The 24,962-nt window shown below is 42.3% G+C and overlaps 1 protein-coding gene across 1 annotated transcript in view; it reads left to right on the top strand.

Moving 5' to 3' along the window:
- The window catches only part of LOC143121789 (serine/threonine-protein kinase DCLK1-like), a 60,150-nt gene extending 36,652 nt beyond the window's left edge, over positions 1-23,498 (top strand). The window contains exons 6-17 of the mRNA XM_076282381.1: positions 4,246-4,254; positions 7,150-7,244; positions 12,049-12,136; positions 13,723-13,892; positions 14,836-14,955; positions 15,595-15,741; positions 17,225-17,358; positions 17,922-17,999; positions 18,202-18,298; positions 18,458-18,538; positions 19,073-19,186; positions 23,280-23,498. Coding sequence (XP_076138496.1) covers positions 4,246-4,254; positions 7,150-7,244; positions 12,049-12,136; positions 13,723-13,892; positions 14,836-14,955; positions 15,595-15,741; positions 17,225-17,358; positions 17,922-17,999; positions 18,202-18,298; positions 18,458-18,538; positions 19,073-19,186; positions 23,280-23,498 — 1,352 coding nt within the window. The remainder of the gene's footprint in view (positions 1-4,245; positions 4,255-7,149; positions 7,245-12,048; positions 12,137-13,722; positions 13,893-14,835; positions 14,956-15,594; positions 15,742-17,224; positions 17,359-17,921; positions 18,000-18,201; positions 18,299-18,457; positions 18,539-19,072; positions 19,187-23,279) is intronic.
- Positions 23,499-24,962: the final 1,464 nt, after the last annotated feature.

Genomic DNA, 24,962 nt, shown 5'->3' with positions numbered 1-24,962 from the left:
CAGTGAGCTGCTGTCTTGGTCCAAAATCTATTCTAATGTTGTTTTGACCATCTAAAAAGTTCCAGCAGTGTGGGAATTGTATTAGTTTGTATACATTTTGGTTAATGTCTGGCAATCTAAGTACTGAACAGGCCAGCAAAACCATCATGAGCCCCCTTGTTCATGCCCCTAGTGCAGGGGTCGGGAACCTTTTTTGCCTGGAGAGCCACTTTTACCAATTTTTTTTTTTTTTAATCTCAGAAGAGCCACATAAAGACGGTTACAAGAAAAAGTTTAGATATTTAACGTACATTTACTTTAATTCAACAGAGGATTTTTAAATACATGTTCTACTAGTTTTAAAAGTAACTTGAAATGTAAAGTGGAATGACAGAAGTATAGGCCTTAGGCTTCCCATGTAGGCTAAACACCACCCCCTATTTTCCCAGTGTTCTTTTGGTATGCAAAGTAACCTCATAGTTAACACAACACTCAATTTTCATGACATGACATGGTGACTGACATGACATTAGATTTGGTGATGGCCTTGGAGTCTGGCTGGCTCATATTCAGTGAGGTGAAGTTTCATGCAAGAATTGAGGCTGTCATCATTTAAGGGCAACTCCACGCAAAACTGTCATATATCCATAACGCCAACATGGCATTGTGTTGTCGTTATGGATGTGGAGTTTTGCGCGGAATTGCCCTTAAACGTGAGCGCAGGTTTGTCATTATATTTTTCAAATGTGAGAAAGATTTCTCATATGCAAGTGGAACCGAACAGGGTTAACACAGCAATACTAACTCGTTGCAGTGTGCGATATATAACGGGCAGTTCATTTCGCGTTTTCAGAATCAGTCTTCGGATGGAAACTTTCCCATTTCAGCCCGCTTGTGTTCGCGCTCGCAAGCTGTGGTCACTGACGTTTCCTTTTTGACATTTTCCTTATCTAGCCTACAGCAAGCGCACACATCAACAATAACAATTAAAGTGTTCTCGTTCATCTTTTTTTCTCTTCGCCATTTTCTTTGTTTTGGATACAACCGTTAGCTAGCTGAATTTTTAAGTAAAGCATCAGCGGATGGAATGTTATCTCGGCACAGAAACGCGTTTTTCATATCTGTACAGTACATCGACGTAACCGTGAACTTCAGCGGTAGAGAACAGACATGGGATGGATTAAACTACGTGAACATATATTATATTTCGAACACTATTTTAACATTTTGATTTCAGTAGGTCCATTTTTAATTTAATACAGTACTAAAATTATTCATGACTTATTGAGTAAACAAATGGCAGGTTTGTCCGAGAGCCAGATGCAGTTCCCAAAAGAGCCACATGTGGCTCGCGAGCCATAGGTTCCCGACCCCTGCCCTAGTGTGTAGTACAGTAGCTGCCTGGCAGCTCTAGCTGTTGGCTGCAGCAGTTTGAGTTGCTAGGTAGAACCGATTGTTTTAATTGTTTTTTTCATATTGAGAGGTGACCTCGAGAAACAGATATCTATGTGAAAAATCGGCGGTATTCTCCTTTAAACACCAGCAAAAGCTTAATTTGCACTGATGAAAGGTTTTCTGGCATGCTAAGTCATGTCTTGGGGAGATGTAGTTAGCGATTAAGCTTTTTTTAAAATTATTTTTGCATGGTAGTCTGAGCTGGACCACAGAACTACATAGTACTTAAAGTAGAAAGCATACTTCATAAGTAGTAAGTCTCTTTAAGAGGAACAGGTGGATTGGAGAAAGCTTTGATTGATAGCAACAATGGCATGAACAAGATAGAGTGCCAACATTGTTGTTGAAAATGTTTGAAAGGGTTGAAGTTGCATTAGTATTTGTCATGTAAGACAATCTGTCCTAACCCTGAAAACGAACTCCCACGGCACTGATGCTGATAAACAGAATGTACGTCATTGATACTCCGAAAAAGCATGGCACATTTCCTCTCTGACTGTTTTTGAAGAGTTTCTGTTAAAACAGGCTAATGATTCTGAGGAAAACAGAATCATGGACAATAGCCCTTTCCCCCCACCACAGCAGATGCCTCACATCCTGTACCCTTTTCTGTCGAATGACATGGCGATGACACAGAGTAAGAGATGAGTAATCTGGGTTGTTTGGATGTTTGGAGTTTGGCAGATCCTCACAGAATCTCGGGTCCTAGAGAATGTGGGTCAAGCAAACACATAAGAGTAATGACAGTTATCACAGGTTTCCCTTGTTTCTTCATCTATATCATTCACTCTGGTTGTCGCTGTCTCTCTCTGTGTCTCACTCTCTCCTGAACATATTCTCGTACACAGATGTATTGGCCTTTAATATGTTAGACATTCTGTATGAAACCTTCAAAGATACATGCTGCAAATGACAGGCATACAGACATTCATTTAGAGACAGTTGTGAAGTGCACATGAGCACACATTAAGACATACACACGCACTAATGCACATACTGTGTGTGTGTCGGTCTGTCTGTCTGTTTGCCTGTCTGTCTACTGTGGTTTTCAGCTCCGTGCTCAGTGGGCTAATGAGTCTGCCTCCTTTGTCCAAGCAGCACTCCTCATCTCCTCAGGCAGAATATTAATATTGTGCGCAGTGAGGGTCTGCGGGTGTGTGTTTTGTATGTATGAGAGATAGAGAGACAGAGAGAGATAGAGAGAGAGAGAGAGAGAGAGAGAAAGAGAGACAGAGTGAGTGAGTGAGAGAGTGAGTGAGTGAGATAAAGAGAGAGAGCACGGAGTGGCTTGTTGATCGGTGCCAGGAGTAAAGTCATCACCCCTATGTATCTCTTGGCATGATACTTCAAAAAAACTCTTCACTCAATGAACATGAAGTTGAATTCAACCAGTGAGGTGAATTGTTTAGTGTTTGCAAGGCAGGCTCAGAGTAGGTTATTAAGGGACACACTGAACATTCTTCTCTTCACTTCTCTGGTTCCTTGCCTTCTAGAAATAACTTATTAATACAAGTAATTCCTTGTCTGTGGACAGTTCTTTTTTAATTAAACCTAAAGGAAGGACCCATGAGAAATATTTTTTGAGGTTGGACAGTGTCTGGCAGCTCAACATTCCAGAGCTATCATAAAAGCATGTCATTATAGCTGGTTCAGTCCTCTGTCCTACCTCCCAGATGAAACAGATCCTGAAATTGAAGTTCCAATTACATTCTGTTCTTTTCCATAACCTCAGGCATAGTCAACACAGGCCAATGGAGGTGTTAGACGCTAGAAAGCTGCCTCTACCCCTCACAGATACGCGCACCAAAGACAGAAAGTAGAACAAATGATGTGAGGAAGCATGTGTGTGTGTGTGTGTGTGTGAGAGAGAGAGAGAGAGAGAGAGAGAGAGAGAAAGTGAGTCTAAACAGATTTTGCCTGTTGAAAACTCAATCACATCTCAGATCAAAGTGAAGGTGTAATTATGAAGAAGGAAATATGTCATGGTCAATTACAGTAGTGCTCAGGGATACGAGCTCCTGCTAGATGGGTTTCTGAGACCAGGACACAGCCATACTTATTGGCAGGGGAATTCATTAAGTGGGTGAGTGGTGACTGAGTGAGGCCTCTCACTCTATCTCGCTTTCTCTCTCTTTCTCTCTTTCTCTCTCTCCAATATTCAAGGGAAGTCGAACTGTAATTGTAAACAGGCTGACAGTTGCCCCACATGGCAAATTAAATCATAGTTGGACCCATTTTTTTATTTGCTTGCTGACGCAATCACAGTGTCTTCAGTTTCATACTTAATCTGACAACCAGGTGTTATGATGTTTTAGTGTGAGGGAAATATTGTGTTAAATATTTAATCAATATCAATGAATCAGAATGTTTATTTCAAATATTAAAATAATCATTAAAAACTGCTGCAATGGTAAAAGTGAATTTCGAGAGATTCACCTGAGGAAGCAAACCTTCTTCTGACTCATTTAATTGTGTTAGTCTTTTTATTTGTGTCTGGACTGACTGCTCTCTCAAGGCGTTCTTTTGGCCTTACTTGATGGAACTATGAGTGATGGAGGCACAGGCTAAGCTTAAGTAATGTCGATCTTTGAGAAATACGTTCTCTTTTTGGTATGGATAATAAACACACCACACACACACACACACACACACACACACACAAACAGAGAGGGAGAAAGAGCAATAAATAGAGAGTGTTTATTTGGTTGCCTGCTGTTGAGAGTAGCACAGACAGTTAAGACTACTTGACTTCTCACAGCAAGTCATAAAAGACCATTTCTGTAATGAATGTCAGAGATAAAGAGATTGTAGATCATGACGGTATCTGAACAGCTCTCAACAGTGAAGCTGCCTGTTGAGTTTAGCATTCACGTTCCAAATCAGCCTCAACACTCTGTGTGTGTGTGTGCGTGTGCGTGTGCGTGTGTGTGTGCGGCGCGCTCACGTGTGTGTGTGTGCTGACCTGAGGCTGTGTGAGTTGTGTCTCTATGCACACTGAACAGCTTGGGAGCTTCTGCGTCATGCTGAAACCTCCTCAAGAAGCAACAATGCCTGTGGCATACACACACACCTGTGACAGTCACTCACACACACACACACACACACACACACACACACACACACACACACAGACACACATTACCCATACGGAGAGAGTTCATTAGACATGCCTCATAATCAGAGGCATATGGTAATTATCAAAAGTTTTCTCAGGCATGATAATCTTAGAGAGAAAATTAACAGTGTTCATAAATGGCCAAGAGGCCTATGACAATTTGGAAAACTGTTATTAATCATGTATTTAACACATACAAAACTTTTTTCGTATGTGTTAAATACATGATTAATATATTCTTACATTTATATGAGGCACTTAAGCCAAGTAGAAGAAGAGCTGAAGAGTCTAAATAAGGAAAGGCATAGCACTTGCGAGCAAATTTATGGCGTGCAAATGGATCATTGTGAGATGGCTTGAATGGTGCTGAAAAATATCAACTGTAAAGTAGTAATGGCTCATATAGAAGAGTTAGTTCTCAGCATCAAGTCAAATACATCTCATATTCATACATCATCAGTCAATAAACTGATGAATACTAAAGTGCATTTTTACAGTAGTGGGCATGAGATTGAAGACACTGAACTTTCATGACTTTTTAAATAAGTGTTTCCACTAACTGTGACTCCATATCCTAGAAAATTATGCAAAATACTATCAAGAAGCACTACACAGAGATCCTAATGATTCACGTTTGGGTCAGTTGAATTGAGTGCATTATCCATCTAACTGCAGTTCTCCATTCTACTATGTATGTGCGCATGTGTGTGTGTGTTTTAATGTGTGTGTGTGTGTGTGTGCCTTTTTCTCTTCTCATCTCTTTGAGTGAATGGCAAGAATAAACTCTTGAACATTCTCCACGCTTCTGCTCTGCAGTGAGCAGAACTAGCCAGGCGTGCTTGAGAGAGTAAGGGCCGCCTAAGTTTCTCACTGGCTCTCGGTGGACAGTTTGTTTTGCTTGGAAAGCAGATCATTATTTTTGTGGCATTAGCCTCCTTGCCTAATTTGTCATCCCTACCGTGCAGATTATTCATCTCGCGCACCGTCGGTGGTGGCGGTCGTATCTGAAAAGGGCAAGGGGATCCTCAGCGTCTGTTTTCACCACAGAAAAAAGACACTCATATTGTCTCACTCTTTTCTGTCTCTTCTATTTTCTTTCCTCTCTCTGTAACAGTCTCTCTCCCAACCTCGGCTCACTGACTGTCTGATTCACAGACTTTATTTATCTGTCCTGCTTTTCTGTCTCTCTCTCTGTCTGACAATGTCTTATTCCAGCTTGCTTGCATGTTGAGTGCAAGACACAACATCTGACTAAAATAAGGCTGTGCAGATGGTGACGTGATGTATTATTCACATGCACAGTCACACATGCACATCTCTTCTGACTACTCTCTGGCTATTTAAGGTAAGAGTAAGACTAAGAGTGTGTCGTCTTAAAAGGCTTGTGCCCCCCCCTCACACACACACACACACACAGACACACTTCTTGGTACACTTCTTGGCTGCCTCAAATGAATCAAGAAACTGAAAAAGGAATAAGAAAGCAAAGAAAGTTTCTTGCTCTTTTGCTGACAAAGCATCTCCTCGAGCAGCCCCTGAATCAATTCTTCTGTCATCACACATCATTTCATTATTTGGAATGTTTACCCTAATCTCAGAGTTCTTCTGCTGTATGACATCAGGGATTGTCATCAGGGATTATTTTTTTCTGTAGCCATGTTTTTGCTTTTTCAATCCGCATGGGTGCTCATCTTCTCTCTGCAGCTTATTGATGTAGACTAGTCCACTTGTAGTTATCGAGACGGTTTACCATTTAATGGACCCTTTCATGTGGCTTTGATATACAACCCCCCCCCCCCCCCAACACTGCCAGGCTGATGTCATACAGACGCAGGCGGACGAGGCAGCCAATGGGTGGGCGGCGAGAGCTTTACTACTTACCGCTCCCACTCGCTGGCGCAGTTCATTCATGGTTATTGAGCTGAGCAGAGAGGAGATGAGCGAGGGGGGAGTAGCTCTATGTGGCAGCCTGGCTCTGTGCTTCGAAGGTAAGGGAGAGAGAGAGAGAGATGAGAGATGGAGGGAGAGAAGGATGGACAGAGAGAAAGTGAGTGATGCGGATAGAGGTAATGATTGAAAGAAAGACAGGTAGAGGGAGAGAAAAAGACAGACTGTTGGAAACATTGAACGATTGAAAAGGAGGAATGAATAAAAAAAGAATCCATATTTTGAATTTAGAAAATCATCAAACTGATACAATGAGTGAGGGAGAATGGGATTTTTTAGGTTATCTATAGTATCTGATCATTGGAATAATCACAGGTGTGAAAGGAAGCGTTGTATGATGTCACTTTTACTCTTTTGCATATTGATGACAATATCAGCATTTGAAAAATTGCAAGGTTTTTCTCACCTGTTAAGTTACTCTTGGTGACTGTATGTAGAACATTTTCCATGTATTGTTTACAACTTAATATTTTGATGCATTGTGTGTACATGTCTATATTGTGTTTGTAGATCTATCATGGTATTACTATTGACATAATCAGTTCTTAAAAGAATAAGCATGGCATCTAGAAAGTAATGTTGTGTTGTTCTATATGTGATTCTATATGTTAATCATATAAATTACATAGTCTGTATTGTTCTTGTCATTGCAGCCAATGGCACGGCTGGTAGTCAGCTGTCCACTCCGCGGTCAGGAAAGTCTCCTAGTCCTTCCCCTACCAGTCCCGCCAGCCTCAGAAGACGCCGGGTAAGAACTCCGTCATGGTGTCCTCATTGATCGAGGTGTTGTTTGTATTATTAATGACCATTACTTCATACAAATCAGGCCTGAATAGTCCACATGAGTTTGTAGACACGTTCAAACACATCCGAATCCAGATGTCCATCCACCGACACTCTCTCTCTCTCCTATTGGTCAGCAAAGGCAATGAGCTCATGAGCTCATAGGCAATAAGCGTTGTATTAGCCGTTATAATGCACACACAAAGGCTGTCTATGAGAAAAATCCTTTCTTGTCTACCCAGGGTGTAGCTTAGCAACCAGTGCTGGCCCTGTCATGGCTTGGTTCCTTCTCTGTCCCACTGCCTCCTAACTGCAGCTGCCAGACGGGGAATGTGGTGTTTATCCTAGGCTAGCACAGACAGACAGACAGACAGACAGACACACACACACACACACACACACACACACACACACACACACACACACACACACACACACACACACACACACACACACACACACACACACTCACACTTGTCTCCTTAACCCAGTCATCCAGTCTCGGCAGCTTCACGTTGACATACATCTTGGATTCAGATGGTTAAATTATTTACTGCACTCATTCATATTTAGCTCACAACCTAATCTGTGTTTGTGCTGCCTACTCAAGGCAGCTGAGCATATATGAGGTTAGGTTGCTGGAAGGCACATTTCCCATCCATTCCCATGAGCTGTGAGGAATAATCAATCATCAGTTGTATATTTGTGATTCTAAACACATGGAAATTAATTTTCCCAATCTACCACCACTCGGGTAGTTTGGCCTGGCAGAACAAATGGAATGTATTACAGAACTGCGAAGTGAGAACTGCTGATTGCCTGGTCTCTGTGAGCCAAAAACCGGAGATCAGTCATGAGTTCTCTTTCGGTCAAGTTAAGTTCGGTCGACATTAACCAATGGGAAGTCCACCTTAGGTGACGCCATTGAGCTGAAACTTCTCCATACAGTACACTCGTTTTGCACTGGGGAAAATGTGTATGCCTTACTCTATATATGGTGTTGATGTATCAGGAGCAATATTCAAGTAACCTACTGGTTTGTACTGCTAGCAAGGCATCCCATTGAATTAACTTTGATATGTAAGTTAATGAAGTCATGCTACCTTGCTAGAGATTTTGAACAGCTACTTTCCAAGTTTGCATCTAGCATGAGCAGTGATTTTGGTTCCCTGTAAATGCCCAGCCAACAGCTAGAGCTGCCAGGCAGCTACAGTGCTACACTGTGGGGGCATGTTCAATTGCCGGAATTCTCCTTCAAGCCTAGAGCAGAGGAGTATCAACAGAGCTTGCACTCATCTCATGCGGTTTTATGCTTTGGTCAATCCCAGGTCAAGTCTGTTAAGAGGATTCATCCTTTCATCTTTCGTCTCTGCAATTGACATTATTTTTTTCCACCTTGGTGTCCATGGTGACACAATATAGGAATACTCTGTCATATACAAAGATGACTTCAAGTTCAGTTCCCATTACATGACTGCAGCCATGCAAAGTAAACCCTTAATACCCATTTTTCTGAATCCTTTCTCTCCACCAGTGACTGAAATCCATGCCTCGTATGTCCCCGATTTAGACTCACCCAAAACCCTTCCCAAATCCCAGCTCACTCTCTTGGCAGGACTCGTGTGAAAGCTCAGTCGCATGAATGCCCTACAGCGGCTCCTATGGTCTGCAGCATCTCCCCTTACCCAATTCTCCAAAACCCAGAGCAGGCAGCACTCTCTCTCTCCCTCTCTATCTATCTATCTATCTATCTATCTATCTATCTATCTATCTATCTATCTATCTATCCATCCATCTCTCTCTTTCTCCCTCTATCTCTACTTCTATCTATCTCCATCCATCTCTCCTCTCTCTCTATCTCTCCCTCTAGCTACTGTATCTCTATCCATCTCTCCCTTTTTCTCTCTCTCTCTGTCTGACTGTCTTTCTAAAATGGCTTCACAGCTGGATGTGGTTCCCTTTAGTTGTTTCCCTGCTGCTGAGATGCCAATTGGTTTACAGTTTTTTTTCGATTGCTTTGACCTGCTTAAAGAAACTGGGATCCACTTGGTCTTGAACACCTCCTTTGCACCGCAGAAGTCATCTCTTGCGAATGTGTTCACACATTTTCATTGGGTTCACACATTTCTTAGCCTGGCGGGCCATCCTATATCATTGACATGTATACTCTGGCATCGAATCATTCACCTCGCTTAATCCAAGGGGCGGGCAGAGAATTGTCTTTCAAACTGCCTAGGCATGCAATAGGCCAGCGCTACGACCATATCCGTATCCGGTAGGCAAAACGACAAATACATCCTTCTTCGAAAGGAATGACTTAAGTGCATTGTGTTGATCTACTTTCAAAGAAAAGCACAAGTCCAACTCCTCCAAAGTTGACGCCAACGCCGATTCAAACAACCGCTCTTCGTTTGCCATAGCCACCTTCCTTGTTGTTCACCGTCGCAGGATGTCGTTATCCTGTTAAGCCCGCCTTAAGACTCTCTAACGAAATAGAGCGCTGTGATTGGCCGTCATCCACGGTGTTAAGCCAATAGAAATTCCTATGGTTCGATACTAGACGTACAAGCTGAGCAAATTAATTTGCCGCCGCTAGGGTGCGTCTAGATTTCTAGGCTACACATTTCTCACACCCTTTTGCAAAACAGTTAACACAGATGTCATTCAAAAACCCCAAAACTCTATTGGTTTTCCCATGCTAAACAAAAGGAAAACATCTTTTCACAGGTGGTAGAGATTCCTTGCATAAGTCTGAAATTCTGATACACCTGTGTGAAACTCCTTTCCACAATTCTTCAATCAGCAATCAATCATTATCCATAAGAGATACCATGTCTGTTCTGTGTTGCTATTTGCAAGTATAATGCACATTTAGACAAAGTACTGTATTGCCTATTTGGTGAAGAAAACAGTACAACAGGTGTTTACTGTAGGTCTATTTCGATGAAAAATGACAAGTTGTAGTTCAATGAAATTTGTCTTGCCTAGGTGTTTACTGTAGGTCTTACATATCAATGACAGTTACATCTTGGGAAGAATGAATAAATATTTTTTTATTCAGTACATTTAGTCTTTTAACAGTTTTTTCTGATACCAGAAAAATGAGAAAGAAATGGAACAGACATAGCAAAAAAGCTCATTTTGAGAACTAGATTTTGCATTTTGTTGTCCAGTGTGTAATGATTGATTGAAATCACACAGTGATTTGACGACAGGATGTGTTGTTTGAAGGCAAAATTTGCTTTTGCTGCATGTTTTAAGTGTTTTGAGAGAGTAACAGCTTTTTCGGATAGTGCTTTTGTTCAGACATGGGTGTTAACTGTTTTGAAAACGTGATGTCAGAGTTGACACAAGCATCAAAACGATCGAGAAAAACTGTAAATTGTGAGGGAGAAATGAGACGCCTCATAACATAAACACTGAGGCGCAGAGCTGATTACAGTACATGTATATCTGACTCTTTGTCTAGAAACATCTTATCATTTGTCCTAAATGGCATATTCAAAGGAAATTAGTTATCCTTTTATTAAAATGGTTACAATTTAGTAGGGCACCCAATTAAATACACACACTCACTCATGCAGTTTAATGACCAAAATGATTTATCTAATCCAAAGTCCTTTGATGAGATAACCATTACAGCACTTTTGAACGAAAATACATCATAATAGCCGTTTTGGCATTTAGAGGACATAATTGGGTTTAGTTATTATTCCTGCAGGGGGAATTAGGAGTTTGCATTCATTAGGAGGAGATTTACCCCAGTGAGCTGGGTCTGACTTAATGAATCCCCCAGGTCTCTGAAGTCTGATGCAAACTCCTCAAAACTGATATTACTGTACTTTAGGCAAAGATCCCAAAGTCATAATTATGAAGCTAAATGCCTACATTATGTAAAGGTAATTTTTTTCCATCTTTGTGAAATAATTACTCTGATCTGAAACCTACCATGATAGTTTGAGATGTAGCCTACTTTAGAATAAAGTTTCTTTATTGTACAGTGTATGATCCATATCTGAATTCTGGTAGATAACGTCTATGTCTAAAGCAATTGGATTTTGAGACCTGTTGTAACTTCACATCAAGCTTTCATTTGAAATTTTTTGACTCGGTCTCTTTGCAGGCTCACAGGTAGGAATTGCTCATATAAGACAGGATCCTGGGAGTAGGAAGCAGTAGTGATCAAAGATTCTAGAGCGCTCCGTTCTAAGATCTCTGGTACTGAGCCTGACCCAACCTGCTCGCAATGTGCCGCTGACGGTATTATTATTAGAACCTCTGCTTAAAAGCTGTTGCTATGGAAACTGCTGTTGTGCTGTGGTAAGGAAAGGTGTGGAAGCCGTTAGTGATATGATGAGCTCTAAGCACTCTGCACTGCACAGTTACGGCAGGAAATAGACCAATATTAGACACAGCCGGGGACTGGATGTGGATGCTTTTGTTGTGTAAACACAATCAAATGTTCATTTGTATTTCTCTGTACATGGATGGGCTTGGTTGTATCAAACACAAAAGCTAAACCTACTGTACTGATGGGGATCTAGTTCTAATCTAGTTTTTGGTCACTGCCAAGTATGTGTTTTGTTTCTGGATTTGTTTTGGTCTTGGTCCCACACAATGCAATAGCATAAATGGCTTTGGAATCATGTGACAAATCAACAGCTGGGTATTCTTTGAACATTTCCTAGAAATCACCATTTGGTGCCTCAATTTCTTATCCCCCTTGATACCACCCCCTCCCCCCTCTGTGTTTCTGCCTTCTCCTACAGGGCTCCCAGCACAGTGGCTCCTCTCTCTCTCTGGCCTCCACCAAGGTGTGCAGCTCCATGGATGATGGGGATGGGCCCGGCAGTGAAGGTAAGGCTGGAGAGGCTAGAAGTTCTAAAGTCCTAAAGTTGACTATCCTTATCCTTATTGAGAAAATGAGCACAGTGTGACAGAACAGACCAGACTGTTTACTGACTGTTTTGTGGATACTGATGCTGTGCTGTTATTGACCAAAGTCACAAATGACAACAGCAAATTGTTTAACATGTGCTTAAAGCTTACTTTCAGTGTAGAAAGTGTGTACCATCATCCAAAAATGATTCTGAAATACTATTCTATTCATTACAGTTAGGGATGCACGATATATCGGCGGCCAATATATTTTTAGCCGATAAGTGAAAAAATGAAAATATTATTATCGGTCCGATAACAGAATTCTGGCCGATAATTTGCGCCGATATTTTTTAAAGTCCTAATTTAGGCCTACGTAAGGTCCGTCTGGCTACACTGAGCTTGGTTGGCTATACTTTTTCCTCAATATAATGTCAGCGGTGTGAATGTATTTCACCACTCTAACAAAATCTGTGGATATGCATTCATTTGGGAATCTGTGCATCTCAAAATCCTCTCGTGAATGATCCGCCATTTAACCTTAACAGAGCGGAGCTCAGCCCTATCTAGAGCCGTCTTGTGCTGGTGTGTTTGCACTTTACCGCGCTGGTCAGGGAAACAAATAAACAAACTCGTTAGTGGGACGAGTACATTCGTAGGCCTAGTTCTAAGTTGTGTTTTAGTATTATATTTGCATTACTTTAGCTTGGGTTTTGTATTATTACCTAGAAATATGCTAACCATTCGTGCTTCAGTTCCAGACAGGTCATCATAATAAGTTATTAAAACCTTCGGGGCTAACTCCTTTCATTTCTGCTGCAGCAGGTTGTGCGCAACAGAGTAGACAGACATAAGATACAGTCTGAGGAGTTGCAGCTTTATTCAGTTACCCGCAGTTGAAACTAAACCTAAGTTACCCTCACAAACTCTGATTTGGACGCTATACTGTAGCTTATTCCAAGCTGAGTCGTTTATGAGCGTTTAGTCCTAAATGAAAACGATTCAAACTCTCTAGCCACTCACTCGCAATTCACTGACGTCAGGTTCACTTAAAGGAGCCACACATACTGTAGGCCTAGGCTACTGTTATGTTGTTGACTGCCATACTATTGAGGACTATTATGAGTTCTGTCCATCATTTGGTGGTAGGTAAAATTACTGCAATAAAATTATGCTGATTAAATGCTTTCCCCAAAAGAGTAATATTATCGGTTATCGTATCGGTATCGGCCACAACAAACCAATAAATATCGGTTATCGTTATCGGCCCTAAAATTCCATATTGGTGCATCTCTAATTACAGTTCTGCAATATATTACTGCTGTTCTTAAATACTATTTGCAGTTCTTAAAAACTACATTTCTGCAGTTCTTACTATACTGTTCCAGCTCATATTACAAGTGACTCTCTATCCCACCTGACCTTGATGTGTGCTGTATCCACCCTCGAGACAGCCATAGTCTTGAAGATCACAGCAACACCTGATTTTCCTTCTCTCTTTCTCCCTCTCTCTCTCCCCCCCCCCTCTCTCTCTCTCTCTCTCTCTGTCTCTCTCTAACCCCCAGCTGAGCTTGTAGAGGAGTACCCCCAGGTCCCCGCCACCATTGCTGAGAGGTACAAAGTGGGCCGGACACTAGGGGATGGGAACTTTGCAGTGGTGCGTGAGTGTGTGGAGAGGTCCACGGGGAGAGAGTACGCCCTGAAGATCATCAACAAGAGCAAGTGCAGAGGGAAGGTGAGGGTCGTGCTGCAACAGACAGGGCTTAAAGAGGTCCACTTTCCCACTGCAGCAAGAGGGAGACATGGAGTGAAGCTAGTGTTAGAGGACATGCTTTGTTTTTTTACTGACTGGTGCATGTATGCAGAGATGTAGTGGAGGCTAAACGCAAGTAAACACAGTTGATCCACCTCTGAAATTTCAGAAATAGAGTTTATCCACCTCTTATTAGAGTTTATCCACCTGATTCCACCAGTGTTCGGTGATCCTTCACTTTCCTTTTAGTCTATTGACGACTGCACCTCACCAGCACCTGGAAGGCTGTGCACAGGAACTTTATCCTTTTGAGTTTATTCACTAATTGCAACTTTTAACATTCAAAAATCACACTGTATTATCCACATTTACAATAGATAGATACACTCATCAACACTCTAGGAACCATTCAATACCACTGGTATTGTTATAAACATTGGACAATAACCTCCACCATGATCAAACATGTTCTGAATGCCTTTTTAAAAAATCTGATACCGCTTGGCACAGATCACCTTAACATAATTACAGGATTCATAGTTTACCCACCTCTTATTTTACCACTACACCCCTGCATGTATGTAATAGTGCTAACAAGCACAAGGCACGCTATAAGTACCTGTGTTTACCTATATTTACTTTCTACAGCTGTTTACACTTCTATGTATATTTTTATGTTATTTACATATGTGTACTACTCTACTTGGCTGTGCAAATTGCCCCTTGGGGATGAATAAAGTGTTTGAATTTAATTGAACTGAATTGATCTTCTCAGATCACTCAATCATTCAATGCAATCCTCTTCAATATATCTGTCTATGGATTTTTCACTTGTATGAATATGGTTCAGGCATTTCTTAAGTGAAGGAAATGGACAGGAAGGACAATGTGAATCTGGAGTCATTTCCTTTACTTTCTGTCTCAGGAACACATGATCCAGAATGAGGTGGCCATCCTGAGACGAGTGAAGCACCCCAACATTGTTCTCCTCATCGAGGAGATGGACACCTACAGCGAGCTGTACCTCGTCATGGAGTTGGTCAAGGTAATGCAGGCGTGCACAGAAAAATAGAAATAACTCAGATTCTATCACCAGTTCACCTCAAAAGACCTAACACTTTAGGTAACAAATATATCTTATAGATAGACCTACTTGGTTTTATTGTGCAGTCTGGGGGGTTTTATACATAGAGAAGAATATAGGCCAAAAAGGGGGAACTCTCAAATGACTGTTGAGATGAGGTCTGTGAAGCTTTTCTTTGAATAATTTAAGCCCTACCCCCATCAGATGGTGAGACTTAAAAGGGTATCTTGACAGTTCTCTCATTCCTGGCCTTAATTCCAAAGTGCTGGTTTCTGTAGTTTTCATCAGTGTTTCTTTGATGTTCTTCAAGCAAAACGTGCTTTGCTACAAGAATATATGATGCCAGAAAACATGCTTTGAATAATTCAGAAATTACGATCTTCTTCCTTTCTTCCTTTTGTGTGTGTGTGTGTGTGTGTGTGTGTGTGTGTGTGTGTGTGTGTGTGTGTGTGTGTGTGTGTGTGTGTGTGTGTGTGTGTGTGTGTGTGTGTGTGTGTGTGTGTGTGTGTGTGTGTGTGTGTGTGTGTGTGTGTGTGTGTGTGTGTGTGTGTGTGTGTGTGTGTGTGTGTGTGTGTGTGTGTGTGTGTGTGTTTGTATCAGGGTGGAGATCTTTTTGATGCCATCACATCTTCCAACAAGTACACCGAGAGAGATGCCAGTGGCATGTTGTACAACCTGGTCAGTGCCATCAAATACCTGCACAGCCTCAACATTGTGCACCGAGATATCAAGCCAGAGAACCTGCTGGTGAGTATCATGTCCTATGGACCAGTCAAGTATTGGTCCAATAGTGAATGATTTGATAATGTACTCACTCATTTATGAACTTACAGGGCGCATGCAAGCACAAACATTTTGTGATTCACTTATGTGCCTTGAGAAGTGCATGGTATGTCCACATACAAGCAATACATTTGTGAACTTCTGTGGTGTAGCAGCACTCTTTCCATCATGTTCAAACTAAATAATAACCTTTTTGTTTTGTTCAATTTCATTCTTTCCCTTTGTCCAAATTCTCAAGGCATGACTTATTTGATTAACAGGCTTGTATTAATAACAACAAACACAGGACCTGTATTTGTACAGCAACAAAGGATTTGCTTGTTTATCAGCACAGCCAGCAGAAGAATGCAGCACACATAATTTTGAAGAACAAACATTTTATAAATAAATGGACAAGTAGGCGTCTGCTTGCCATAGTAACACTCAGTGACAAAAAAAACGTAGGTGCAAGTTAGACATAAATAAAGAAAAAAACAATAGCAGGATGGAGAGAAGGAGGTTTCTAAACTCAGCAAACACCTGCCTCTTATGTATTGACAAGTTGAAGAGTCAAAACACTCCCACTACTTTTGTGAGGTGTCAAGCCAGACTCATCATTGCTGTTCACTTTCAGGTCCTCATTTGCTATGTAGAGTGCGAGTCTAATGCAATCTGTCTGGCTTTGGCTGGCTGAGGTCAACGACTCTTCAGAGAGATGTATACGTGGATGGACTCTGGTACAGTAATACCTGCCTCAACATGGTGTCCCAAAATAGCCACAGTCCTACTGAGTTGGTCTATCACAGTGTCAGAACAGCCAGTCTTGTGTTGAACACCATACAACCATGTGGGGACTTGTCTTCGTTTCTTTTGATCTTCTCTCGTCCCTATCAACCCCCTCTTCCCTCACTTCCTCTTCCTCTCCCTCTACTTTTCTTTCTGACCTTTTTTCATGTCTGTTTCACAGCAGGTAATGGCTTGTGTGTGTGCGTGTGCGTGTGCATGTGCATGTGCGTGTTGTGTGTGTGTGTTTGTGTGTGTTTTTAACTCACAACTCCTTCAGAGCCTTTGTTCACACTGCAGATGTTACGCAACACTTCCGTAACTTCCCAAGGGCTCTGCTTGTGCTTGCGCGTGTGTGTGTGTGTTTGTGTGTGTGTGTGTGTGTGTGTGTGTGTGTGTGTGTGTGTGTGTGTGTGTGTGTGTGTGGAAAGCCCACTACTCTGCTCCGCTGCAACACAAATGATTCTCATTCTGGTGTAATCACTCAGTCACAGTAATGGCTTTAAGCATCTGGTGCATCTAATGTGGTAAATGCCCTGATGTAATCGAAATACACAGTGTGAATATCAAATCATTTCCCCATCATTTAACTCGTTATCTTACTCTCTCCCTCTCTCTCTCTCTCTCCCTCCCTCTCTCTCTCTCTCTCTCTCTCTCTCTCTCTCTGTGTGTATGTCTGCTACAGGTATATGAGCATCAAGACGGTAGCAAGTCCCTGAAGCTGGGAGACTTTGGTCTGGCTACAATTGTGGACGGACCTCTCTACACTGTGTGTGGGACTCCCACATATGTAGCACCAGAGATCATCGCTGAGACTGGGTGAGTCAGTACACACACACACACACACACACACACACACATATACATATACACACACACACACACACACACACACATACACACACACACAAACACGTTCACGTTCACGTGCACGTGCATGTGCATGTGCATGTGCATGTGCATGCGTGCGCACACACACACACACATGCACACACACACACACACACACACACACACACACACACACACACAAACACACACACACACACACACAAACAAAGAAGGAAAAACTTTATGTATCTCTTGTAGAGACTCTTATGCAATGCCTATGTAGTTGAATAAATATTCATGATGTTGAAAGGCAAAGATAGAAAATGAAGCAACTTTACTAAATTAACTCAGTGCACTGCTAGAGTTCATAAAGACAAATCAAAAGACAAATCAATTCATATGCAAATAGCCTATCTTCTCTTCTCTTCTCTTCTCTTCTCTTCTCTTCTCTTCTCTTCTCTTCTCTTCTCTTCTCTTCTCTTCTCTTCTCTTCTCTTCTCTTCTCTTCTCTTCTCTTCTTTTCCCTTCTCTTTTCTTCTCTTCTCCTACAGCTATGGTCTAAAAGTAGACATATGGGCGGCTGGCGTCATCACCTACATTCTCCTGTGTGGATTTCCTCCTTTCCGAGGGTATGTTTGTGTATTTGAACTCACTACCTTTGTCAAGACCAGGCAAAAACATCAATAGTTCAATCTGACTAACAGAAGCACTTTTATTAACAGATGTGCTATACACCACATAGTATAGTCAGTGAAAGAGTGGTTTAGTGTATTGGTGCATGAAATCTGAATAAAAAGTAGTAAATTAAAATGTCCTTCCTGTTGTCCACAGAAGTGCAGATGACCAGGAAGCTCTCTTTGACCAGATTCTAATGGGCCAGCTAGACTTCCCTCTACCCTACTGGGACAATGTCTCAGACACAGCCAAGGTCAGTGCCTACCCTGCGTCCAAGTGTCTCAGTGTCAGTATCAACTGACTGACTGTCCAGACCTCTGTATTTTGTGTTTTGTGTATTTTGTGTTTTGCGTGCCTTTGAGTGTTTATATTGTACTGTATACTGAATGCACTGCTCTGTCTCTCCCCTCAGGAGTTGATTGTCGCCATGCTTCAAGTGGAAGTGGAGCAGCGGTATTCAGCTCTACAGGTGCTCGACCATCCCTGGGTCAACGTAAGTCCACTGTATTGCCTCGCAAAACACATGACTGTGTTGTATCTGAGCAGGACATTTGTTCATGGTCGGTTTAGCATTAATATCTCATAATGCATTTACTCTGCTCAGGTCAACCCAATGAAATGCCTGCTATTACATAAAGAAGGAAATTAGGAAAATAATCACTCAATCATAAATATTTGCATAATCTGGATTGTATCATTGTAGTGCTAATCCCATAATACTGGAGATACAGTATTTGAAATGAAAACACAATATTGATACCATGATCCTCTTAGCTTTATAGTTTTGCAACAAGGATGAGACATGTTTTGGGAATCTAAAATTAGCGCTCTCTTTGTCATCCACTTAGCTAGAGGCTATGTGCCAGCAAGCATGAAGGCCCATTACATAACAACTTTTCATTTTTTTACTGTTCATGTCTGTTTGCCTGGCATTTCATACTACACATCCTAATGCCACAGACAGTCGGACCAGTGCACTCTCTGACCTTTTGACCTTTGCTTTTTTCTCTCTCTGTCTATTCTGAAGGATGATGGCTTGTCAGAGAATGAGCACCAGTTGTCAGTGGCTGGCAAGATCAAGAAACACTTCAACACCGGCCCCAAGCCCGACATCACCACAGCTGGCGTGTCTGTTATAACAGTAAGGATCTCTCCCTCCTACCATTTCAAAACACGGCAAAGTTCCTTCAAATGAACAACTGAACAAAATACCAGCCTTTGCTGACTTCTTCATTGACTTCATCATGCTATACAATTGATACACAATTGCTTTTAACCTACAGGATCCAACACCAGAGGGATTGCAATTGAGGATTTTAATAGACTTAAATTTTTCAGACAGTAGCTGAATCTCTACCAGACCCAGTCCTACTCCTAAAGGGGACGTCAGATAAAGCATTTTGCATTTACAATATATTTAGCAGACGCTGTTATCCAAAGAGACTTACATATATCAATTATATTATAAGGGCCCCCGGAGCAACTAGGGGTTAAGTGCCTTGCTCAAGGGCACAACGGTGTAAGCTGGGTATTGAACGCACAACTTTTCACCCTACTGCATGCTAGCCCAGCTCCCTAGCCACTACGCTACCACTGCCCCGTTTTGAAGCAAAATAAATAGGGCCTCTATCTGCAGCTTTCTCTCCCAAGTCCCGGCTTTGGACACACACACACACACACACACACACACACACACACACACACACACACACACACACACACACACACACACACACACACACACACACACACACACACACACACACACACCATTGACATCATTAAGTGTTAGACTATGCTGGGCCACATCACAAGGGTCAGTCTTTCCTTACAGTCCCAATGCACTATCAATAGCTGAACCAATACCTGATCAACTGTGAAAACAATACCACAAATACAACAAAACAGTGTTGAAAGTGCATTGCAGGCTATACCTTCTAGACAGCACCGTTTTTCTGTATGTACTGAGTGCTGTATGTCCTCATATTTAGGGCTGTTAGTCCTGCTCAGCATAATGCAGTTATTCATCAAGGCGCTTATTGCTTTGTAAAAGGCGCAATTTGATTGAATCTGCACTCACATTTGTCAAGATAATCCAGTTTTTCCTGACATGGTAATGACCAAGCCTTAGACCATTCAAGATGATTTGATAAACTGCAAAGACATATGCCTAATTAATGTTTGATTAAAGGTCTTTGGACGTCAGTTGGTTCAATGTATGAAGCTTCCCTCTTTTGCTTTGGTTCACTTTCATGCTCTTGTAAATCTAGAGAGGCAAATTCACACTTTTAGCTTTGCTTCGTTATCATTAGCATCAACTGTAGTAGCGCCATTGTAGCCCAATCCACTGCAGTCTCATCCAGGAACCCAATACACCATCACTGCGCTGTCATCTAACGTACCTCCTCCCCCATCCTCTTCCTAACCATGATCCTCCTCTTCCTCCTTCTGCTTATTGCTATGGTCTTCCTCTCTGCTCCTCCACCTCCCTCTCCTCCTCCTGCTAACTCTCTGTCACGCTTCTCGACCGACTGTCAGCACTGTTGTCAGGGACGACTATTGGCAGACCTCAGCACATGTCAAGTGAAAGAGTCTGGATGCTTTGTGAGATGAAATAATCATGCTGAGCGGTCTCTTTTGCCTTACAACAGCAAATATCAGATAGCTTAGCACAGGAAAGATGGCTCTTTAAAGACTTTTTACTTTATGGACTATGCACTTAGTGACATTAACAAGTCTTCTTAAGAATATATAGGCCTACAAAATGCTCATGATTTAAGTTTATGATTGGATTAGTTATAGGTAATATGTAAACAAACTCTCAATGTGTGATTTATAAACCGAATGCACATACAGTGGCCTAAAAGCCCTTGAATTTAGTGGAATCAAATGGGTCTGCTCAGATTGCTGTTACCAGTGCTCCCTCTTGTGTATTGCTGTTGTAACTGCATGAGACTTAAAAGTACCTGCTGCCCTGTATTTAGACAGTTTAGATAGATGTACTGTAGGCCTACTTCATTAACATGTAGTTTAGATCTACTTATTTACAAGAACAATGTTTTTCTAATTGCAGTAACATATGTAAAGCATTGCATCACCTAAGGAGGATCTGACTAAATATTTTCGAATTTGAACGTAATGTGGATGTTATATGCATTTAATTTTCTCTGAAACTGTTTTTATTTACATTTATCATTTATGATGATCACAGTAAAGCAGAAGTCAGCACTGAACGCATTGTTGGAAAACATATCCAGGGAAATGCCATTTTTCTCTTTAGCTTTTTGTTCACTCACGTGTAGTATCTACTGTAGATGTGCCGATATTGTATAACACATTTGGATAGGAATAATAGCATTTGGAGGAATCAGTGACTCACTGCCCGTCTGATGATAATTCTGGCCCAGGTAGTAACTGACCCTGGAACAGTTGCTCTGCTCCAGATTCTGTTGCTATGAACAGTGAATAGTCTTTGTTTGAGGCTAAACAAACAGCCATGTCTGTGGTGGTTGACTCAACTGAGTGTGTTGCTACGTCCCGTTTCTCTCTGCTTAGCCGGACGACGGGTTTACCATCAAGCGGTCAGGGTCTCTGGACTACTCCCAGCACCCAGGGATGTATTGGATAAGGTATGCCACACGGTGTAGACGCTAACCCTGCCAACCTACCCCCCACCCCCACTCCCCAACACCACTCCTCTGCAGTGTGTCCATGGCAACGTGCTGGCAGTCACCATCTCTACGGCATCACCAGAGGGCCAAAAAAAAAAACGCATCGCTTCTGACTTTTCTCCTCTCTCATCCCCTCCTCTCACTGCCTCCTCTCTCTCTCTCTCTGCCTCTCTCTGCTCTCTCTCGCTCTCTCTCTTTCTGCTCTTGCTATGCGCTCACTGTGGTGGCTAACTGTACTTGAGCTGTGCTAGCTGTGAGTCACGCCATGTCTCTCACCCCCCCCCCACCACAACCCCTTTCTTTTTCACGTCAGCTTCCTCCATCTCGCGCTCCGTTCCTCCCGGCAGCGTTTTGTCTGGGGAGGCGACCGGGCGGTGACACCCATCTTTGCTGTTGTTTTTTCTGGCGCACAAGCGCATTGTGGTGCACTCTCCGATGTGTTGTTGTGGCGTAAAATGAATGTAATGTATGCCCCTTGCTGAGAGGCAAAGAGGTATAAGTTACATGTAGTTGGAATGTGTTGGTCGTTTTGTATGGGTATGTGTTGGAGTGGCTCAGATGTTGTGTTTATGTCTGGTGTGTGTGTGTAAGTATGTGTGTGTGTGTGTGTGTGTGTGTGTGAGAGAGAGAGAGACTTGTCATTGTGAAGGGGTCTCACTTTTGAGCCATGTGTTTGGGTTGCTGTTGAGTTTGAGTGGTTCTGTGTCGTGGTCATTGTGATTGGACGCTGCTCTTTCTCTCACCTGTGCTTACGGGAGGTTGCTGGGATGCGTTGCCCGGTTCATCCCCTCTTTTTTGTTGCCGTGTGTGTGTGTGTGTGTGTGTGTGTGTGTGTGTGTGTGTGTCCGTTGGTGTGACTTGTGTTGGGTTTTGATGCTGAGATGATCTTGTGAATGAAAAAAAGAGTAGCACTTCTTCACACCACACGCCTTGCCTCTGTACCTTACCCTTTTGTCTTGGATTTACTCAGAATAAAAACACATATTCTTCACCTTACTCTTCCACTGTAGCCTAATCTGTAGCTCTCTACCTCACACGCAGACGCCATGCTAGTGTCTGTCTCTGTGGATTTAGAGATACAGTATGTTCTCAACAGCAGAGCTTGCCACACCCCTCTCTGCTACTGTAGCTCCACCAATCACATCACAGTGATCAGTCAGGTGTTTGACACACATGATTCTGATAGCCAATTGGATTGTGTTTTGACCACTCCGGGGCTTGTGAGGGGGGCTGGCTCGCAGAACTGCTTTGCTGGACACTGCAGGGTCCCAAGAGTATTCCAAAAGCATCACAGAACTTGATTGTCATGAACTGTTAAATAAAATAAAAAAACTTACCATGAGCTTAATGCTGTGATTCTTTTGGAAGTGACCCAAATTAAGATGTTTCTGTGGTTTTATGATTCTCATCTTGCACCAGTCCCAGTGGCAAACACACACATGCACACACACACACACACACACACACACACACACACACACACACACAAATGCACACAAATGCACACAGTGGATAAGTTGCCCACAGATCTAACTAGTCTCTCTGTGCCCCCCTCCCCGGCAGACCACCGCTCTTGATAAGGAGGGGCAGGTTTTCCGACGAAGACGCCACCAGGATGTGAAGTCCCCTGCACTGTCGGTCCCCCAGCCCCGGGCCCCCCAGCCCCGCCTTTCCCCTGCCCGCGTCCCCGCCAGCCTCTCCCCAGCTGAGTTCACCTCCGAATCCGAGGACTACTCCCCCAGCTCCGCCGAGACCGTCCGGTCACCGACCTCGCCCTTCTAACACCCCAACCTCTCCCAGATGACCCGCTGACAGGGCAGCCCTCCCCTTCCCCAACCTCCGACCCAAACTCCCCTTATCAGTCAACAGATATGGAGGGATGATGTGGGGGAGGAGAAGGAGTGGTAGAAGAAGCAGTGTGTGGTTGAAATGACAATGGTGCAATTCCCTAAACAGCACATTGAAGCTGCATGTTCACCGGGGAGGCATACAGTAACCTAGCGTGGTGTCTCGATAGTGTTAAATATTTATTGGTCATTGGATCACAAAGCACTATTTGTTCTAGATTGGTGACGGTTGAGTTGGCACTGTTATGGAGCCCCGCAGAGAGTGTCAGTGCAAAATCTGGATCACTTTCGAACCATCCCATTTCAAATGCATATTTTTTTATTAAGGTTGCTTCTTCCAACACACACACACACACACACAGACCCCCCCCACCCACACACACACACACACACACACACACACACCCCACACACACACACACCCCACACACATACGCACCCACACATACAAACACGTTAAGCCTTATTTCTTGTGATTGAGTTCTGTCCTGTTTCTTTGGACACTGAGGCCCTCTAGTGGTAATGTGAAAGACCTGCAGTAAATTTGCACGAGTCACTGGGACAAATCTGTAAGCGTCTACAACGCCGGCCATTTGGTGGTGTTGCAAGATGGCACACTGACTGATCAGCTTCTTCCATATAAGTGACAAAACCTCACATGCCCAGAAGATGGGCTTTTTATGTAATATTTTGTATTGAAGTTCATACATTTGAAATTTTTTTATTAACATTTATTTTAACTTATTTGCTTCACTTTCAGTTTGAGCTATTTTTGAAGTAAAAGAAGAAACAAAAGAACAATTACATAGGTCCATGTTATTTTAATTTCACAAAATCACTTTCTAGTGGCCTCTGAGATGTTCTATACCAATATGTGACACCTGAAATGTACTGTATAATATTTTGGTGGACATGTGGCAGTAGAACCAGTACTGCACAGGGTGGAGCATATGTTTTTTATATTATTTTTATTTTGGTGCTGACATTTAAAAAAAAAAAAAAATTCGACAATGTACATTGTTTGAGAATAGTAGGAAATGCTGCTATGTCCAGATGTTGCAAACACATTTGTAAATGTTTCAGACCAGTACATGACTACTTTATGGGTGTCTTGGACACGCCTGTTATAGTGAAGTATACTAGCTTCTTGTAGACCTTATTAGAGCTTTGTTGGCCTGTTGGTTCAGACTCTTCTATCTGAAGACAGTAAAGGAAAAAGGAAACGGATGTATAAGAGAATATAGGGTCATAGGGTTACGTACAGATCAAGTGCAGTTTCTCATGTCATGTAAGAAACATGCCGAGATTTCAACACAGCACAAAACAGACATTTAACATTTTAATCATAACCCTTATGTAACCGTCCATGGTTTGTGATTGTAAAAATAGAAAATAATAA

Source organism: Alosa pseudoharengus, unplaced genomic scaffold (assembly GCF_046254945.1).
Source record: "Alosa pseudoharengus isolate Yale_2024_CS ecotype anadromous, Long Island Sound unplaced genomic scaffold, YU_APseudo_1.1 YU_APseudo_1.1_scf_13, whole genome shotgun sequence".
NCBI classification, from domain to species: Eukaryota; Metazoa; Chordata; class Actinopteri; order Clupeiformes; family Clupeidae; genus Alosa; species Alosa pseudoharengus.
Note: the sequence above shows the minus strand (reverse complement) of the source record. Positions and strands in the feature narration are given on the sequence as shown.